The sequence below is a fragment of the Pelophylax lessonae genome, assembly GCF_965119305.1.
Source record: "Pelophylax lessonae genome assembly, chromosome: 4".
NCBI lineage: Eukaryota > Metazoa > Chordata > Amphibia > Anura > Ranidae > Pelophylax > Pelophylax lessonae.
In genome coordinates this window covers 458,209,122-458,227,932 of record NC_138771.1, presented here as the reverse complement: position 1 = coordinate 458,227,932, position 18,811 = coordinate 458,209,122, and the positions used below count along the sequence as shown (strand labels likewise).

General features: G+C 43.8%; 1 protein-coding gene across 1 annotated transcript in view; it reads left to right on the top strand.

Annotated features, from left to right (window-relative positions):
* Positions 1-18,335, top strand: part of NMUR2 (neuromedin U receptor 2) — a 67,520-nt gene extending 49,185 nt beyond the window's left edge. Inside the window, exon 4 of the mRNA XM_082257163.1 lies at positions 17,515-18,335. Within this exon, the coding sequence (XP_082113289.1) occupies positions 17,515-17,774 (260 nt within the window). The 3' untranslated portion in view covers positions 17,775-18,335. The remainder of the gene's footprint in view (positions 1-17,514) is intronic.
* Positions 18,336-18,811: the final 476 nt, after the last annotated feature.

Here is an 18,811-nt window from a genome sequence, read left to right as displayed (position 1 = left end):
AAGAAGAAGCAAGGCGCCTCTAAATGCAGTAACTCAGGTATTTATTACACGGTAAAAGATTAAAAGCACTTACAAAATAGTAGGCTGTAACAGGTATGAGAGAGCTAAAGTGATCCAAGAGGCCATCCAGAATCTGCAAGTGTTTACACGTCTGGTGTATGTGCACATCATGCCGATAATTTAGCTAGCTCCTTTCCCTTTTGTACCGCATTGGCCCCTCCCATCTATGACCGTAGCTGCCCATATAAGTGTCCACCGATCGTCAGTGGGTGGAGGTCTGACGAAGGAGCCGCGCATGCTCCGAAACATGTAACCGGTGAATCTAAGATGGAAAAGGACCTGGGGGTCCTAATGGACAACAGGCTTGGCAGTGGCATGCAATTCCAAGCCGCTGCAAGCAAAGCCAACAAAATACTGGCATGTATAAAAAAGGGGATTCACTCCAGAAATAAAGAGATTATTGTCCCACTCTACAAGACTCTGGTCCGGCCACATCAGGAGTAGGGATGATCAAACGGTTCGGGTCGACCATCGGTTCGGCCCGAACATTGGGTGTTCGAGGTTCGGCCGAATTTAGAACTTTTTGCCCAAAAAGTTCAGAATTCGGCAACCAGAACCTCCCAAAATGCAACGCTTCAGGAAATGGGCTTTAAAAGCCCCGTGATTGGACCAGAACCATTAGCAAAAGCCAATTGAGGGGGCAGGAGAATGCTAGGAATGTGATTGGAGTGACTAGGGGGTCCCTAGACCAATCATTAGTGAATACGCCCCCCAGTATATAAGATCACCCCCGCCATATTCCTAGCATTGTTATCCTCCTGCCATCCGTGCTACAGCCTATATACGGCTGCAGCGCGGACTCGAATTTTCGGGAGGCCGTTTTTTAAACGGCCTCCCAGTGACACGCCCCCCGCGCGCTCCCACGAGCGCGCATCGGGGGGAATCTGTGTCGGCCGTGTCCCTTGGACACAGCCGATCACAGATCGTGGTGAATGGCCAATCACAGCGGCCATTCACCACGTGATCAAGCCGTCCAATGAGAGATGATCTCATATGTAAACATATGAGATCATCTCTCATCGCCGGCGCTCCTTCCTCACACAGAGCCTGCGTGTGAGGAAGGAGGGAGAGCTGCACAGCGCCGGGGACACAGAAAAAAGTTATCAGGGCACCGATCACCAGTGCCCTGATTACTAGAGGTACACCAAACACACCTTCAATGCCCACAGTGCCCACCATCAGTGCCCCCCATCAGTGCACACAATCAGTGCCCATAGTGCTGCCAGTCAGTGCCCATAGTGCTGCCAGTCAGTGCCCATCAGTGCCTGCTCATCTAGGCACTGATGAGCACTGACTGGCAGCACTATGGGCACTGAGTGTGGGCACTGATGGTGCTGCCCATCAGTGCTCATCAGTGCCGCCCATCAGTGCTCATCAGTGCCACCCGCCAGTGCCCATCAGTGCCGCCCGCCAGTGCCCATCAGTGCCGCCCGCCAGTGCCCATCAGTGCTGCCCGTCAGTACCACCTCTCAGTGCCCAGCAGTGCCACCTCTCAGTGCCCAGCAGTGCCGCCTATCAGTGCTCATCAGTGCCGCATATCAGTGCTCATCAGTGCGGCATATTAGTACCTCCTCATCAGTGCCACCTCATCAGTGCCCATAAGTGCCACCTCAGCAGTGCCCATAAGTGCCACCTCATCAGTGCCCATCAGTGCAGCCTATCAGTGCCCATCAGAGCCGCCTCATCAGCGCACATCAGTGAAGGAGAAAAATGTATTTATTTTCAAAATTTACTCGCAAAAAATAAGAAAAACTTTTTTTTTTTCAAAATTTTCTGTATTTTTTCATTTTTTGGGGAAAAAATAAAAAACCCAGAGATGATTAAATGCCATCAAAAGAAAGCTCTATTTGTGTGAAAAAAAATGATAAAAATTTTATATGGGTACAGTGTAGCATGACCGCGCAATTGTCATTCAAAGTGTGAGAGCGCTGAAAGCTAAAAATTGGTCTGGATGGGAAGGGGGTTTAAGTGCACAGAAGGCAAGTAGTTAAACTGGACATGGAAGAGAGTGGAAGCAGTTCTGTTAATTTTACTTTAAAAGTGTCATTTAGCTATTTATTAGTGTGAGGAAAGGGATATCTAGTGTAGTTAGAGTGCTCCTTTACACTTAAGTTAGCTTCAAAAATTTAGTTTCTGTAGGGAAAGTGTTAAGTGTAAGGGGACCGTAGTGTAGTGTAGGGTTAACTGGTAGTGACTGCTATAGCAGGGTGACAAAACCCTTCCATAGCAGGGTGACCGCTATAGAGAAATGATCATTTCTCTGAATTGCTTCGACACACCCATATGGCTTCTCACCAGCCAAGCATTTTTTTATGCTGCAGGGGCTGCCACTGCCAGTGCTTTTTTGAGGACATGTTTGATGTCAGACATGACATCTGAACATGTGTATAGGGGGTATATATACACATATATGTCTGAATATATACCCCTAGACATATATAAGTGTGATAGTAGCAGAAATAAATGCTTGCGCTAATGAAATAATTTACACTAATATATTTCTGCTACTATCACACCTATATATGTCTAGGGGTATATATTCAGACATATATGTGTATATATACCCCCTATACACATGTTGAGATGTTTTGCCTGCCTCAAAAGAACCCAAAAAAATGACAAAAAAACGCTGGCGTCAAAAAAAAAAAAAATGCCCAGGTGTGTTTTTGCTGGCATTTTTTGGGGGGTTTTGGAGGCAGGCAAAACATCTGAACTTGTGTATAGTGGTGTATATACACACATCCATATATTTATATACACACCTAGACATATATAGGTGTGATAGTAGCAGAAATATATGCTTGCGCTAATGAAATCATTTACAGTAATATATTTTTGCTACTATCACACCTATATATGTCTTGGTGTGTATATAAATATATGTATGTGTGTATATATACCACTATACACAAGTTCAGATGTTTTGCCTGCCTCAAAAGAACCCAAAAAATGCCAAAAAAACGCTAGCGTCAAAAAAAAAAATTCCCAGATGTGTTTTTGCTGGCATTTTTTGGGGGTTTTTGGAGGCAGGCAAAACATCTGAACTTGTGCACAGTACCACTATACACAAGTTCAGATGTTTTTCCTGACTGCAAAGAACCCAAAAAAAGCCTGCTTTGAAACCGGCAAGGTGTGAAAAATCAAAATCAAAAAATCTCTCTTTTTTTTTTCAATAATTGGCTTTTTTATCAAAAATGACAATTTTTAAGAACTTTTTTTGTGTGATTAATAGTTAATGGGGCATGACCCAGAACCCTAGGCACTTTTTAGGGGCATTTATTGGGTTTTAGGGCTTAAAAATTGTGTTTTTTGATTACCGAAGTTCGGGTCCCATTGATTTCAATGGGGTTCTGAAATCCGGGCCGAACTTTCGGGAAGTTCGGATGTTCTGGCCGAACCAAACTTTTCAAAAGTTCGATCATCCTTAATCAGGAGTATTCCGTCCAGTTCTGGGCACCGGTCCTCAGGAAGGATGTGCTGGAGCTGGAGAGTAGGGATGGCCTTGTGGTTCGCCTGGCGGTCGGTACCCGCCAATTTTGCGAACACATGGCGTTGTTCGCGGCCGCCATATTAGGTTACATTGGGGAGAACTTTGACCCATGAAACAGCCGTCAGGTGGAATGGGACAGCCAATTGAATCATTTCAGCACATGGACATGCCCCTTACCTTATAAATAGACCAGAGCAGGCAGCCATTTCACATTCTGCTTTTTGTCAGCATAGGGAAAGGTCTGTTGTGTTCATGAGGGAGAGATTGCCAGACACAAATAGCTCTGTTAAGATCCACAAAAGTCCTTTTCAGGGCTGGTATTTCGATATAGGTCTACTACAGTCTCTTTTCAGTTTAGGGACAGGTATCCAGTCTGTGATTTAGGGGCAGTTAGAGATCGGCAGTGACACAGATCACTCTGTTAATGTCCAGTAAAGTCCTTTTCAGGGCTGGTATTTCGGTATATGTCTACTACAGTCTCTTTTCAGTTTAGGGACAGGTATCCAGTCTGTGCTTTAGGGGCAGTTAGAGATCGGCACTGAGGTGACACAAATCGCTCTGTTAATGTCCACAGAAGTCATTTAAAGGGCTGGTATTTTGGTATAGGTCTACTACAATCTCTTTTCAGTTTAGGGACAGGTATCCAGTCTGTGCTTTAGGGGCAGTTAGAGATCGGCAGTGACACAAATCGCTCTGTTAATGTCCACAAAAGTAATTTAAAGGGCTGCAATTTTTTTGGTATTGGTGTGCAATACACTATATAGGGGTGTAATCCACGATATAATATACTATGTAGAAAGCATATTATAGTGGATTTGTATTGTGCACTGTGCAGCACTGTGACTGGTTTGCAGCAATACTACAAACAGTGACAAAAGCACTTTTAATGTATTATAACTGGTGTGATAGACCAGTGCCCCCCCCCCCCAATACCACATATTGAAGTGGGGTATTATCTGAGTATACTTTTACAAGTGTATTTGTAACAATATTGCCTCTTTTGCTGTGTTAAGTCTGATACACACAGTGCCAAACTCACTGGCCAATTTTTTTTAACAACTGGTGTGATAGACCAGTGGCCCCCCAAATACCACATATTGAAGTGGGGTGTTATTTAACAGTATACTTTTCTAAGAGTGTATTTTAGTCCTGCAAAAATTTGGCTTCTTTTGCTGTGTTAACTCTGCTACACACAGTGACAACAGTTACTGGCCAATTATTTGTAGAACTGGTGTAACAAACCCCCCAATACCACAGATTGAAGCTGGGTGTTAGCTGAGTATACTTTCCTATTTGTATTTGTGTCCTGCAACAATATTGCCTCTTTTGCTGCGCTAACTCTGATACACACAGTGCCAAACTCCCTGGCCAATTTTTTGAACAACTGGTGTGATAAACCAGTGGCCCCCCAATACCACATATTGAAGTGGGGTGTTATCTGAGTATACTTTCATAAGTGTATTTGTGTCCTGCAACAATATTGCCTCTTTTTCTGTGTTAAGTCTGATACACACAGTGCCAAACTCACTGGCCAATTTTTTGAACAACTGGTGTGATAGACCAGTGGTCCCCAATACCACATATTGAAGTGGGTTGTTATCTGAGTATACTTTCATAAGTGTATTTGTGTCCTGCAACAATATTGCCTTTTTTGCTGAGTTAATTCTGATACACACAGTGCCAAACTCACTGGCCAATTTATTGAACAACTGGTGTGATCAACCAGTGGCCCCCCAATACCACATATTGAATCGGGGTGTTATCTGAGTATACTTTCATTAGTGTATTTGTGTCCTGCAACAATATTGCCTCTTTTGCTGTGTTCATTCTGATACACAAAGTGCCAAACTCCCTGGCCAATTTTTTGAACAACTTGTGTGATAAACCAGTGGCCCCCCAATACCACATATTGAAGTGGGTGTTATTTAACATTATACTTTTCTAAGAGTGTATTTTAGTCCTGCAAAAATTTGGCCACTTTTGCTGTGTTAACTGTGCTACACACAGTGACAACAGTTACTGGCCAATTATTTGTAGAACTGGTGTGATAAAACTGTGGCCCTCCAATATCACATATTGAAGTGGGTGTTATTTAACAGTATACCTTTCTAAGATTGTATTTTAGTCCTGCAAAAATGTGGCCTCTTTTGCTGTGTTAACTGTGCTGCACACAGTGACAACAGTTACTGGCTAATTATGTGTAGAACTGGTGTGATTAAACTGTGGCCCCCCAATATCACATATTGAAGTGGGGTGTTATTTAACAGTATACTTTTCTAAGATTGTATTTTAGTCCTGCAAACATTTGGCCTCTTTTGCTGTGTTAACTCTGCTACACACAGTGACAACAGTTAGTGGCCAATTATTTGTAGAACTGGTGTGATAAACCTGTGGCCCCCAAATACCACAGATTGAAGTGGGGTGTTATATACATTTTTCCAGATATACTGCGACTCTCTAGAGACTTTTGTCACAGGGTAATTTAAAAACATGACAGGCGGAGGAAGAGGGAGACACTTACGCAAGGGTGGTAGGGGTAGGGCAGGAGCAGAAGGCCGGAGCCAAAGTGTGAAGTTTCAGAAGGCGAGTTCAATTACGTCAAATGATGCACCAGACTTGGTTGAGTGGCTCACTCAGCCTTCCTCTTCTGCACCCTCCTCATCCTCTCTATCTGCACCCTCTTCACTCTCTGCTGTGTGCACCCCCAAAGACACCACCACAAACACCACCACCACATACCCTCTGCTTGAGTCACTGGTATTATTTTCCGATCCATCACAAGACATTTGCGATGCGCAGCCATTGTTGGCATCGGATCAGGAAGAGGAGGTAGAAACAGCCGCCACTCAGCAGTCTGACGACAGTACCCAGATCAGCCCAAGGAGGTTGGTCCCCGCTGTTGCTGCCTACTCCGAGATCTTGATTGTTAGTGGAGGGGAAGGTGACATGGATGATGACGTGTGTATGGACGTCACGTGGGTGCCCACAAGAGAGGAAGAGGAGGGGAGTTCAGAGGGAGAGAAGGACCAGCAGATAGGGGGTAGAGGCAGGCAGAACTTGCATTGCACAAGAGGTACAAAGCAGACTGATAATGTATCAGGAGTGAGCCATCCACCATGTACAGTCACATCTGGCGCTCCCAGGACGCCGACACATGGCTCCGCAGTGTGGGCTTTCTTAAATGTGTCTGTTGCTGACAACAGTGTTGCCATCTGCAGCCTTTGCAGTCAACGCATAAGTCGCAGTAAGCCCAACACTCACCTAGGGACAACCGCCTTAAGAAGGCACCTGAACTCCCATCACCGAGCCCAGTGTCAGAACCCACAAAGCCACACTCCAGGCTCTCACCGTCCAGCCTCTTCTCCTTCTCCTCTCTCCTCACATTTGTCCTCCACTCCATCTTCCATGATGCCATCGTCACGTTGTTCTGGAAAAAGGCAGGCTTCTGTGGCCCAAATGTTGTAGCGGAAAAAAATGATGACGCCGGATAGCCCTCTTGCCCAACGTTTGACTGCTGGCTTGTCGGAACTGATAGCCCGCCAACTACTGCCATATCAACTGGTGGACTCGGAGGCCTTTCGTAAATTTGGGGCCATTGGAACACCACAATGGAAGGTCCCAGGCAGGAAATATTTCCCGCAGAAGGGCATTCCAGAGCTGTATGGCCATGTTCAGCGGCAAGTGAATATATCTCTTGATGCCAAGATACATCTGACCACAGACACATGGTCTAGCAAACACGGCAGGGAAGGTATATCACTTTTAATGTCCACTGGGTGAACCTTCTGACGGCCGTCAAGCATGTAACCCGTGGCACCCGTGTAGATTTGGTTGTACCGCCACAGATTGCATGCAGGCCTGCCTCTTCTTCTCCTCCTCCATCCTCCCTCTCCTCCTCGGTTGACCCCTCCTTTTCCGCTGCTACCGTCTCTTCCACTGCGCTGCCCAAGATCCCCAGAACCTATTCCACATGCCAGGTGAGAGGTTGCCATGCTGTGCTGCGTCTGTTGTGCATGGAAGCCAAGAGCCACACTGGTCCTGCACTCCTTTCAGCTTTGCGTTCACAGGCAGATCAGTGGCTGACACTGCTGAATTTGACAGTTTGTAAAGTGGTACGACAACGGTGTCAATCTGCTGAGCACGCTGAAAAAGGGCAAAATAACACACTTGCCATGCATGGCACACGTCCTGAAGTTGGTGGTGCAGCGATTCATTGCCAAATACCCTGGGGTCCAGGACGTCTTGCGGCAGGCCAGGAAAATCTCGGTCCATTTCAGAAGATCTTACACAGCCATGGCTCGCCTTGCTGACATTCAGCGGCGACACAACCTGCTCATCAGGCATCTTATTTGTGACTGCCCGACGCGATGGAACTCAATGTTGCATATGCTTGATAGGCTGCTCCAGCAGAAACGTGCAGTTAACGACTACCTGTACGAACTCTGCGGCAGGACAGGTTCTGGGAGCTTGGGTTTTTTCACCTCGCCAGTGGCTGCTCATGCGGGACGCATGCAGACTTCTGCGGCCATTCAATGAGATCACCAAACTGGTCAGTCACAGCCAGGATGCCATAAGTGACAGTGTACCATACGCCATCTTGCTGGAGCGTGCATTGAGTCGTGTCATTGGTCAAGCCATCGAGGAGCAGGAGCGGGAAGATGAGGAAGTCACAATGTTGGATGAATTCCCAGTGGCTGCTACTCCATCTGAGACAAGTCAACAGCAGGAGTCTGAAGAGGAGTCAGAGGAGGATGGTGCTGGGGGGGGGGGGGTGAGGAGGAGCAAGAAGAGCATGCTTTAAACCTTTCTGGAATCCCTGGTGTTATCAGTGGATGGGGGAGGAGAACGAGGATGACATTATCATGGATGATGAGCTGGAAGCAGGCCACTACACCGCTTCCAGTTTAGTGTGAATGGGGCCCTTCATGCTCCAGTGTTTTAAGGGGGACCCCCATATAAAAAGCATAAAGGCCAAGGACCAGTATTGGATGGCAACATACTTAGACCCCCGTTACAAACAAAAAATGGCGGAAATGTTACCACAATCACAGAGGGCGGTCAGAATACAGCACTTCCAGGCCTTGCTGCGGCAAATGCTGCATTCTGCTTTTGCGTGCACTGGCAGAGGAATTTCCAGTCATGGAGAGACAGTTGTGGGTAGCAATCCAACAGCGCCTGCAAGAGGAGGGCGGTTTGAAGATGTCTTGGTCACTTCAGATATGAGATCCTTCTTTCAGCCGAACCATCAACAGTTGTACTCCGGATCCAGCATCAGGGAATGCCTAGACCGATAGGTGTTCAACTACATCGGGTTAACAGCCGATGTGGACACTCTGAGGAGTGATGAACCCCTGGACTACTGGGTGGGCAGGCTTGACCTCTGGCCAGAGCTTGCACAATTTGCAATGGAAATGTTGGCTTGCCCCACGTCCAGTGTCCTGTCCGAAAGGACGTTCAGCGCAGCAGGGGGGATCGTGACCGGTAAGCATACTCGCCTAGCTCATGACAGTGTAGACTACCTCACATTTATAAAAATGAATGAGGCATGGATCTCTGAGGAATTCAACACGTGTGACCAGTAGACCATGTTTCATTGAAATTCCTTATGCCAGGCCACAAATATCCGCCAGACCGCCATCCACCCAAAACAATTCCTGGTCCTTGGCTTCGCTAAATACAGCGGCATAAAAGGCATTTCATGTCCATTGAATGGCTAATTTTTGGGGCCTATACTGGCCGACACTTACTTCTTTCTCCTGTGAATACCTAATGTACCTCCAGCCACCAAATACTACGTTCTTAGCTGTCAGTTAAACCCATGTGGGCTAATTTTTGGGGCCTATACAGGCCGACACTTACTTCTGTATCCTGTGAATGCCTAATGTACCTCCAGCCACCAAATACTACATTCTTAGCTGTCAGGTAAACCCATGTGGCCTAATTTTTGGGGCCTATACTTGCCGACACTTACTTCTGTATCCTGTGAATGCCTAATGTACCTCCAGCCACCAAATACTACGTTCTTAGCTGTCAGGTAAACCCACGTGGTCTAATTTTTGGGGCCTATACTGGCCGACACTTACATCTGTATCCTGTGAATGCCTAATGTTCCTCCAGCCACCAAATACTACGTTCTTAGCTGTCAGGTAAACCCATGTGGGCTAATTTTTGGGGCCAATACTGGCCAACACTTACTTCTGTATCCTGCGAATGCCTAATGTACCTTCAGCCACAGAATACTACGTTCTTTACTGTCAGGTAAACCCATGTGGGCTAATTTTTGAGGCCAATACTGGCCGACACTTCTGTATCCTGTGAATGCCTAATGTACCTCTGTCCACCAAATACTACGTTCTTAGCTGTCAGGTAAACCCATGTGGGCAAATTTTTGGGGCCTATACTGGCCGACACTTACTTCTGTATCCTGTGAATGTCTAATGTACCTCCAGCCACCAAATACTAAGTTCTTAGCTGTCAGGTAAACCCACGTGGTCTAATTTTTGGGGCCTATACTGGCCGACACTTACATCTGTATCCTGTGAATGCCTAATGTACCTCCAGCCACCAAATACTACGTTCTTAGCTGTCAGGTAAACCCATGTGGGCTAATTTTTGGGGCCAAAACTGGCCGACACTTACTTCTGTATCCTGTGAATGCCTAATGTACCTTCAGCCACAGAATACTACGTTCTTTACTGTCAGGTAAACCCATGTGGGCTAATTTTTGGGGCCAATACTGGCCGACACTTACTTCTGTATCCTGTGAATGCCTAATGTACCTCCAGCCACCAAATACTACATTCTTAGCTGTCAGGTAAACCCATGTGGCCTAATTTTTGGGGCCTATACTGGCCGACACTTACTTCTGTATCCTGTGAATGCCTAATGTACCTCCAGCCACCAAATACTACGTTCTTAGCTGTCAGGTAAACCCACGTGGTCTAATTTTTGGGGCCTATACTGGCCGACACTTACATCTGTATCCTGTGATTGCCTAATGTTCCTCCAGCCACCAAATACTACGTTCTTAGCTGTCAGGTAAACCCATGTGGGCTAATTTTTGGGGCCAATACTGGCCAACACTTACTTCTGTATCCTGCGAATGCCTAATGTACCTTCAGCCACAGAATACTACGTTCTTTACTGTCAGGTAAACCCATGTGGGCTAATTTTTGAGGCCAATACTGGCCGACACTTCTGTATCCTGTGAATGCCTAATGTACCTCTGTCCACCAAATACTACGTTCTTAGCTGTCAGGTAAACCCATGTGGGCAAATTTTTGGGGCCTATACTGGCCGACACTTACTTCTGTATCCTGTGAATGTCTAATGTACCTCCAGCCACCAAATACTAAGTTCTTAGCTGTCAGGTAAACCCACGTGGTCTAATTTTTGGGGCCTATACTGGCCGACACTTACATCTGTATCCTGTGAATGCCTAATGTACCTCCAGCCACCAAATACTACGTTCTTAGCTGTCAGGTAAACCCATGTGGGCTAATTTTTGGGGCCAAAACTGGCCGACACTTACTTCTGTATCCTGTGAATGCCTAATGTACCTTCAGCCACAGAATACTACGTTCTTTACTGTCAGGTAAACCCATGTGGGCTAATTTTTGGGGCCAATACTGGCCGACACTTACTTCTGTATCCTGTGAATGCCTAATGTACCTCTAGCCACCAAATACTACGTTCTTAGCTGTCAGGTAAACCCATGTGGGCTAATTTTAGGGGCCAATACTGTCCGACACTTACTTTTGTATCCTGTGAATGCCTAATATACCTTCAGCCACAGAATACTACATTCTTAGCTGTCAGGTAAACCCATGTCTGCTAATTTTTGGGGCCAATACTGGCCGACACTTACTTCTGTATCCTGTGAATGTCTAATGTACCTCCAGCCACCAAATACTAAGTTCTTAGCTGTCAGGTAAACCCATGTGGTCTAATTTTTGGGGCCTATACTGGCCGACACTTACTTCTGTATCCTGTGAATGCTTAATGTACCTCCAGCCACCAAAAATGACGTTCTTAGCTGTCAGGTAAACCCATGTGGGCTAATTTTTGGGGCCCATACCGGCCGACACTTACTTCTGTATACTGTGAATGCCTAATGTACCTTCAGCCAGAGAATACTACGTTCTTAGCTGTCAGGTAAACCCACGTGGTCTAATTTTTGGGGCCTATACGGGCTGACACTTACTTCTGTATCCTGTGAATGCCTAATGTACCTCCAGCCACCAAATACTACATTCTTAGCTGTCAGGTAAACCCATGTGGTCTAATTTGTGGGGCCTATACTGGCCGACATTTCTGTATCCTGTGAATGCCTAATGTACCTCCAGCCACCAAAAATGACGTTCTTAGCTGTCAGGTAAACCCATGTGGGCTAATTTTTGGGGCCAATTCCGGCCGACACTTACTTCTGTATACTGTAAATACCTAATGTACCTTCAGCCAGAGAATACTACGTTCTTAGCTGTCAGGTAAACCCACGTGGTCTAATTTTTGGGGCCTATATGGGCCGACACTTACTTCTGTATCCTGTGAATACCTAATGTACCTCCAGCCACCAAATACTACATTCTTAGCTGTCAGGTAAACCCATGTGGTCTAATTTTTGGGGCCTATACTGGCCGACATTTCTGTATCCTGTGAATGCCTAATGTACCTACAGCCACCAAATACTACGTTCTTACTTGTCAGGTAAACCCATGTGAGCTAATTTTTGGGGCCTTTTATGGCCGACACTTACTTCTGTATCCTGTGAATGCCTATTGTACCTTCAGCCACAGAATACAATGTTCTTAGCTGTCAGGTAAACACATGTGGGCTAGTTTCTGGGGCCTTTTATGGTCGACACTTACTTCTTTATCCTGCGAATGCCTCATTTTTCAGACAGGAATTGAAAATCAATGGGTCTGTAAAGGTTCCGCCAAATTGTGGAATGGATGCGGACCCATTTTACAGATGTGTGAATGGACCCTATATGTATTTGACATGTATTTACCGGCTGCTGTTAGTTCTGGCTGATTTATGAAAAAAAAAAAATAATAATAATTTTAGGGCAACTTTTCCAATTGCACTACTTCTGTTATGACATTGTCCATGTGGTGGGACTATTTGTGCACAGCTAGTACGTCTTTTGTGGCTGAAAATATGATCTAAAGGTTTTTAAAGTTCGCCTCCCATTAAAGTCAATGGGGCCCGCCGCAAACTTGCGGTTCGCGGACTTTTGAGAAAATTTGCGGCTGACTTCAAGTAATTTTGTGTAGTCTGAGAGATTTCCAATTTATGGACGTCTGCAGTGGTTGAAGCCATACTACCACAGTCAATAATATCAACACGATCAGGTTTGAGGTAGTTACAGTGGGTTTCAGCAGACATAGAAAAAGGCATGCAAGCACTTATCCCCTGAGCAGTTTGAAGTGACCAACAGTCTGGTTTTGACTGGTCACTCATGCACTTTGGATATAGTGCCGTTCTGGGTGTGTTGGTGGGCGGGATAGTGCCGGGTGAGGTGGTATGCATGGTTTGTCATCTGGACGTCCTCAAGGTCTAATTGCATTCTAGTTAGTATGCAATTTTTAATCAAATCTTTTTGAACTGACCAAAGTTCTTTGTCTTGATTTAGCTACCAATAAAGTTTATTTTTGCACTTAAACCTGAGTTGAGCCTCACTATAACACAGCCATTCTGAGGCGATCCTTTTGACCGCCTCCACCTTCCCCTATTTTTTCTAGATTGTCCATTAAGGTTGCTGAGGCTCCCCGACACATATTTTACGCCGTTAGGTTAAGTTGGATGTTACATCCCTCAGTTAGACTATCAGAGGGAGAGTTGTTCTCATACTGAGTTTTATCTCCTTTTCCATAAACCACTCATTACAAGCAAAGTATGCAGAATACATCTCAGAATGCACAACACATCCAACCTTAATGCACAACACACCGAACCTTGAAGCAAATGGGCTACAGCAGCAGAAGACCACACCAGGTGCCACTGTCAGCTAAGAACAGGAAAATGACGCTACAATTCACACAGGCTCACCAAAATTAGACAATAGAATGGAAAAACCTTGCTGGTCTGATTAATATCAATTTCAGCTGCTATGTTCAGATGGTAGGGTCAGAATTTGGCATAAACAGCTTAAAAGCATGTATCAGTAGGGATTATCGAACGGTTCGGGTCGACCATCGGTTCGACCCGAACATTGGGTGTTCAAAATTCAGCCGAATTCCGAACTTTTTGCTGAAAAAGTTAGGAATTCGGCAACCAGAACCGACCAAAATGCAATAGGACAGGAAATGGGCTTTAAAAGCCTGTGATTGGACCAGAACCATCAGTAAAAGCCAATTGAGGGGGCAGGAGGATGCTAGGAATGTGATTGGAGTGACTAGGGGGTCCAGAGACCAATCATTAGTGAATACGCCCCCCAGTATATAAGATAGCCCTGCCAAATTCCTAGCAGTGTAATACAGGGCTGTGGAAGAGAGTGGAAGCAGTTCTGTTACTTCTGCTTCAAAAGTGTCATTTAGCAATTATTAGTGTGAGGAAAGGAATATCTAGTGTAGTTAGGGTGCTATTTTCCACTTTAGTTAGATTCAAAAATCTAGTTTCTGTAGGGAAAATGTTAAGTGCCAGGGTGACCGTAGTGTAGTGTAGGGTTAACTGACTCTGACTGCTATGGCAGGGTGACAAAACCCTTCCATTTCAGGGTGACCGCTATAGAGAAAAGATTGTTTCTCTTAGGTGACTTATTGAACAGGGATATGGCTTCTACCCTGTCAGCCTGCTTTTTGCTGCAGGCGTTTAGAGGGCTTTTTTGAGGACATGTTTGGAGTCAGGCATGACATCTGAACTTGTGTATAGGGGTATATATACACACACACTTATATGTATTTATACACATACACATATATAGGTGTAAAAATAGCTGAACACTATGCTTGCGCTAATGAAATAATTAACAGGCATATGTCTCCGCTCCTATAACACCTATATATTTGTATGTGTACTGTATAAATACATATAAGTGTGTGTGTATATATACCCCTATACAGAAGTTCAGATGTTTTGCCTGCCTCCAAAGACCCCAAAAAAATGCCCCAAAAAAACACCTGCAATAACACACCTGGGCATTTTTTTTGGCACAGGCATTTTTTTGGGGTCTTTGGAGGCAGGTAAAACATCTGAACTTCTGTATAGGAGTATATATACACACACACTTATATGTATTTATACACATACACATATATAGGTGTGATAGGAGCGGAGTCATATGCCTGTTAATTATTTTATTAGCGCAAGCATAGGATTCTGCTATTTTCACACCTATATGTGTGTATGTGTATAAATAAATATAAGTGCGTGTGTATATATACCCCTATACAGAAGTTCAGATGTTTTGCCTGCCTCCAAAGACCCCAAAAAAATGCCCAAAAAAAACGCCTGCAATAACACACCTGGGCATTTTTTTTGGCACAGGCATTTTTTTGGGCATTTTTTTGGGGTCTTTGGAGGCAGGCAAAACATCTGAACTTCTGTATAGGGGTATATATACACACGCACTTATATTTATTTATACACATACACACATATAGGTGTGAAAATAGCAGAATCCTATGCTTGCGCTAATAAAATAATTAACAGGCATATGTTTTGCCTGCCTCCAAAGACCCCCAAAAAATGCCCAAAAAAACGCCTGCGCCAAAAAAAAAAACCGCCCAGGTGTGTTATTGCAGGTGTTTTTTTTGGGCATTTTTTGTGGGTCTTTGAATGGTGTGAGGGATATTTTCTTGGCACACTTTGAATCCCTTTATTATTATTTTTTCTTTTCTCTTTTTGGATACATCATCGGCCATTGCACACTTTATCCCTTTCACATCATTTCTTTTCCTGCCCTGTCTTGAGCTCCCGACTTTAGGGACATCTCACTCATTGATTTCTTACTCCCCTTTGTCAGCTCACTTTATCTGGTTACTTTTGTTCAAGCACAGGCATCACTCCGTGAGGTTAATATCCTCATGGTTTCTATACTTGTCTCAATCTGATTACATTTTCACAATATTGCTAGTTTGTATTACCATTATCCTGTGCAACTTCACACATGTGTCAATCCTACTAATCTTTCATAATCAGACAAGTCTACTTACTTTCTTCACTCCATCTTTTGTGTTACAGCACTTCTGTCATCCTTTTGGTTCATTAGATGCACAGAGATTAGCACTTTGGGTCCTAAGCTTCTTTCTCTCTCTTTTCTTTTTTCTTTTTTGCTTGCTTTCTCCTCTTTTTGATTCTGACACTGGTCTTGCTGGAACACATTTTCCATACATAAATACTCCTTTCTTTGTGGTATCACCTTGCGATACAGTACATACCTCTATATTATCTATATTATGATATACTGATATATCCATCTATATATTTATGTATTTTCAGCCAGTGTCATTTTATCCACCTTTATCCACACTTTTTCACCACACATGTCTCCTCGCCTGGCTCTCTGCTGTGTTGCAGCATATTCTTGCCCCTTCAGCTCCCGGATCAGATGAATATACCCCCACTCTACGGTAGCGTTCACCAGTCTGATTTAGCCAGAAGTAAGTGTGGTTTCCCCACTTTAGTTATACACATTTTTTCAAACTCCATATTTACTGGCCTATATAACGCATAGTGGACATTGACATCTTATTTGATTATTCCCAGACAGATCTATCCATATACTCCTGATGAGTGGGCAAAAGGCCCCACGAAACGCGTAGAGTTTCCAATACAGATTATTTATCGTCATGTAATATTGATGTTGACATGCTATTATTATGTTCAATATGCTACAATGCTGTTACTTCACCATTATGTTTAACATGCTTTACATGTCTTGTAACTATGTTTGTGGTCATGCACATATATTTATTATATATTTTATTTGATAATAAAACTTACTCTTTTACTACCAGTGATGTTTGCATTCACCTCATATAAAGTCCCACCAGGGGACAGTTATACAGTTATAGGGCAATTGTGTGTAAAAGCATAACACAAAAAAAATCCATATGTTTTTTAATATTACTACTATTATTCTTTTTTACTGACTGCTATACCCCACAATTCTAGCACCTGCTGATTTTGCAAAGGCCGGTAAGCTTCTAAGGCGAAAGATGTTAGCTGAAAAATAAAGGTTAAAAGTTAATTACAGACACTGTTGCACACCTATGCCTTGAAAGTTTATCCACACCACTGAGTCTTGATAGTGTACCAACCATGCTCTTGTTGTTATTGATTTAGACTGTATGATCAGATCAGTGACACGTATCGTAACAGAAGATACTGCCAGGTGCTTTAAAAAGAGAGGAAGCCAGGTGCCCCATCCAAGATTTGCCATGGTTCCTGATGATCTCTAGTTACTCCCTTGAGAGCCTAAATTACATTGCTGAAAGCCCTTTACCGAGATAAATTGCTTTGGGCTCCTGGCACAGAAAGTTAACTTTCCTTCTGCTCAACTCTGAAGGATATTTAGGCTGGTATTAGAATAGCAAGGAGCAGGCAAGCTCATAGGTTGACATTGGAATATCAGTATGCATGGTGTGATCACTGGCATTATACGCTGACTACGCGTTTATAATAAAAATGTTCATTAAAAAGTTGATTATTAAAAAGTTAAGAAGTGTATTATGAAACTAAACTCAACAATCTACAGCTCATGAATGTAATTAACACACATTCAATAAAGAAGAATTGTATTGTTTCCTTATTTCTCAAAGGTATACTAAAAATAATAATGCAATAAAACATTGTTACTAACACATACCAAGGTTGTTTGAATGCTTTAACCAAAACAGTAATTTTTTTCCTGCTACGTCTATGCCCACATAATATGTTCTTATAAATTCTGAGAACCTTTATTAACCAAGTGAATGCAGGATCAACATGCTTTTACATTTTGCTTGTCCTTGTCTCTCTAGGTGTTTTCTTCTATCTCAGCTCTGCTGTCAATCCTCTGATCTACAATCTTCTCTCCAGACGCTTTCGATCTGCATTCAGAAATTTCCTTCCACCTCTTTTCAAACACTGGACTCCTAAAATCCCAGTCCAGGTCTTGGCCCCTCAGAAAAGCACCTCGATTCTTGCCAGCCGTAACCGCAAGGACTCCACGGAAGAAGGCAGTCCCTCTTTTCCCCATCGCACCTCTGTCTGCAGTTCCCATTTCTCTACAGTATTGTGAATTTGTACAGTTGCCTGGGCAGTTGCGATCTTTTGGAGATTACAATATTTGAATGTGTTAGCACGCAATGGGTTACTGTGCAGCATGAAAGTTATACTGTCCCTAGGGAAGACCTCAGTCAGCTGGAAAGAATGAATCCTATGCCCAGACAACAGCCACAGCAGTCATCGCAAGGGGAAGTGACTTAATAAGAGATCAGTTTAATCATTTCATTGCTTAAGTGGATTAAAACATGTTGCTCTGTGCATGCAAATCATGTTAAGCAACTTGCAGTTTTCTGTGCTTTCCTTGTAGCTGTCTGATAATACAAGACAACAAAAGGCATAAGATATATGTTGTTCAGTTTATGCCATGTATATTTTTTCAAGAGTGACATTTTACATTCCACTTTTGACACTGGCATAATTAAACACAAGGTAAACATGCAAGCACAGAAAATAATTTGTAGTCGCCAAAACATCTTGTACATGGCTTCCTAAACGTACGATTAAAGATCCCCAATTGATTGCCCTATATGTACCCATACTCCCTTCTCAATATTGTCAAAATCATCACCTATGAGGTACCAGTATGACTTCAAAAGATGTCAATAGCTTGGTCATAGGGCCCCTTCACACCTTAACATGTGGCATGCAGTACATGTACTCATCTACACTTGAGTGAGACCACATCAGTAAGCTTCCCTGCTGGCATCAACATCTTATCATCTGATTACTTGGGATCTTTGACCATCTTGATTGGCCAGGCGGGATGAGTTCCCTTGAGCCACCAAGTCACTTGAATGACAATGGGCTCCATTCACAAAGCCATATCTACCGCATTAAGAGCCACAGTAAAATATCTAGCGTTTTTCAAATTTTTTTTTGCAATTTACTAAAAAACAGCACTAAATACAGCATGAGCTTTTTCAGAAGTGATGCAATTTTAGTAGTGAAAGATAGCGGTATTTTAACGGCATTGCTTCTTTAACAAGCAGTCAATAGCTGGTTAAGAAGAGTGTGGCCACGGCAACAACCAAGACTCATGACAGAGTTCCT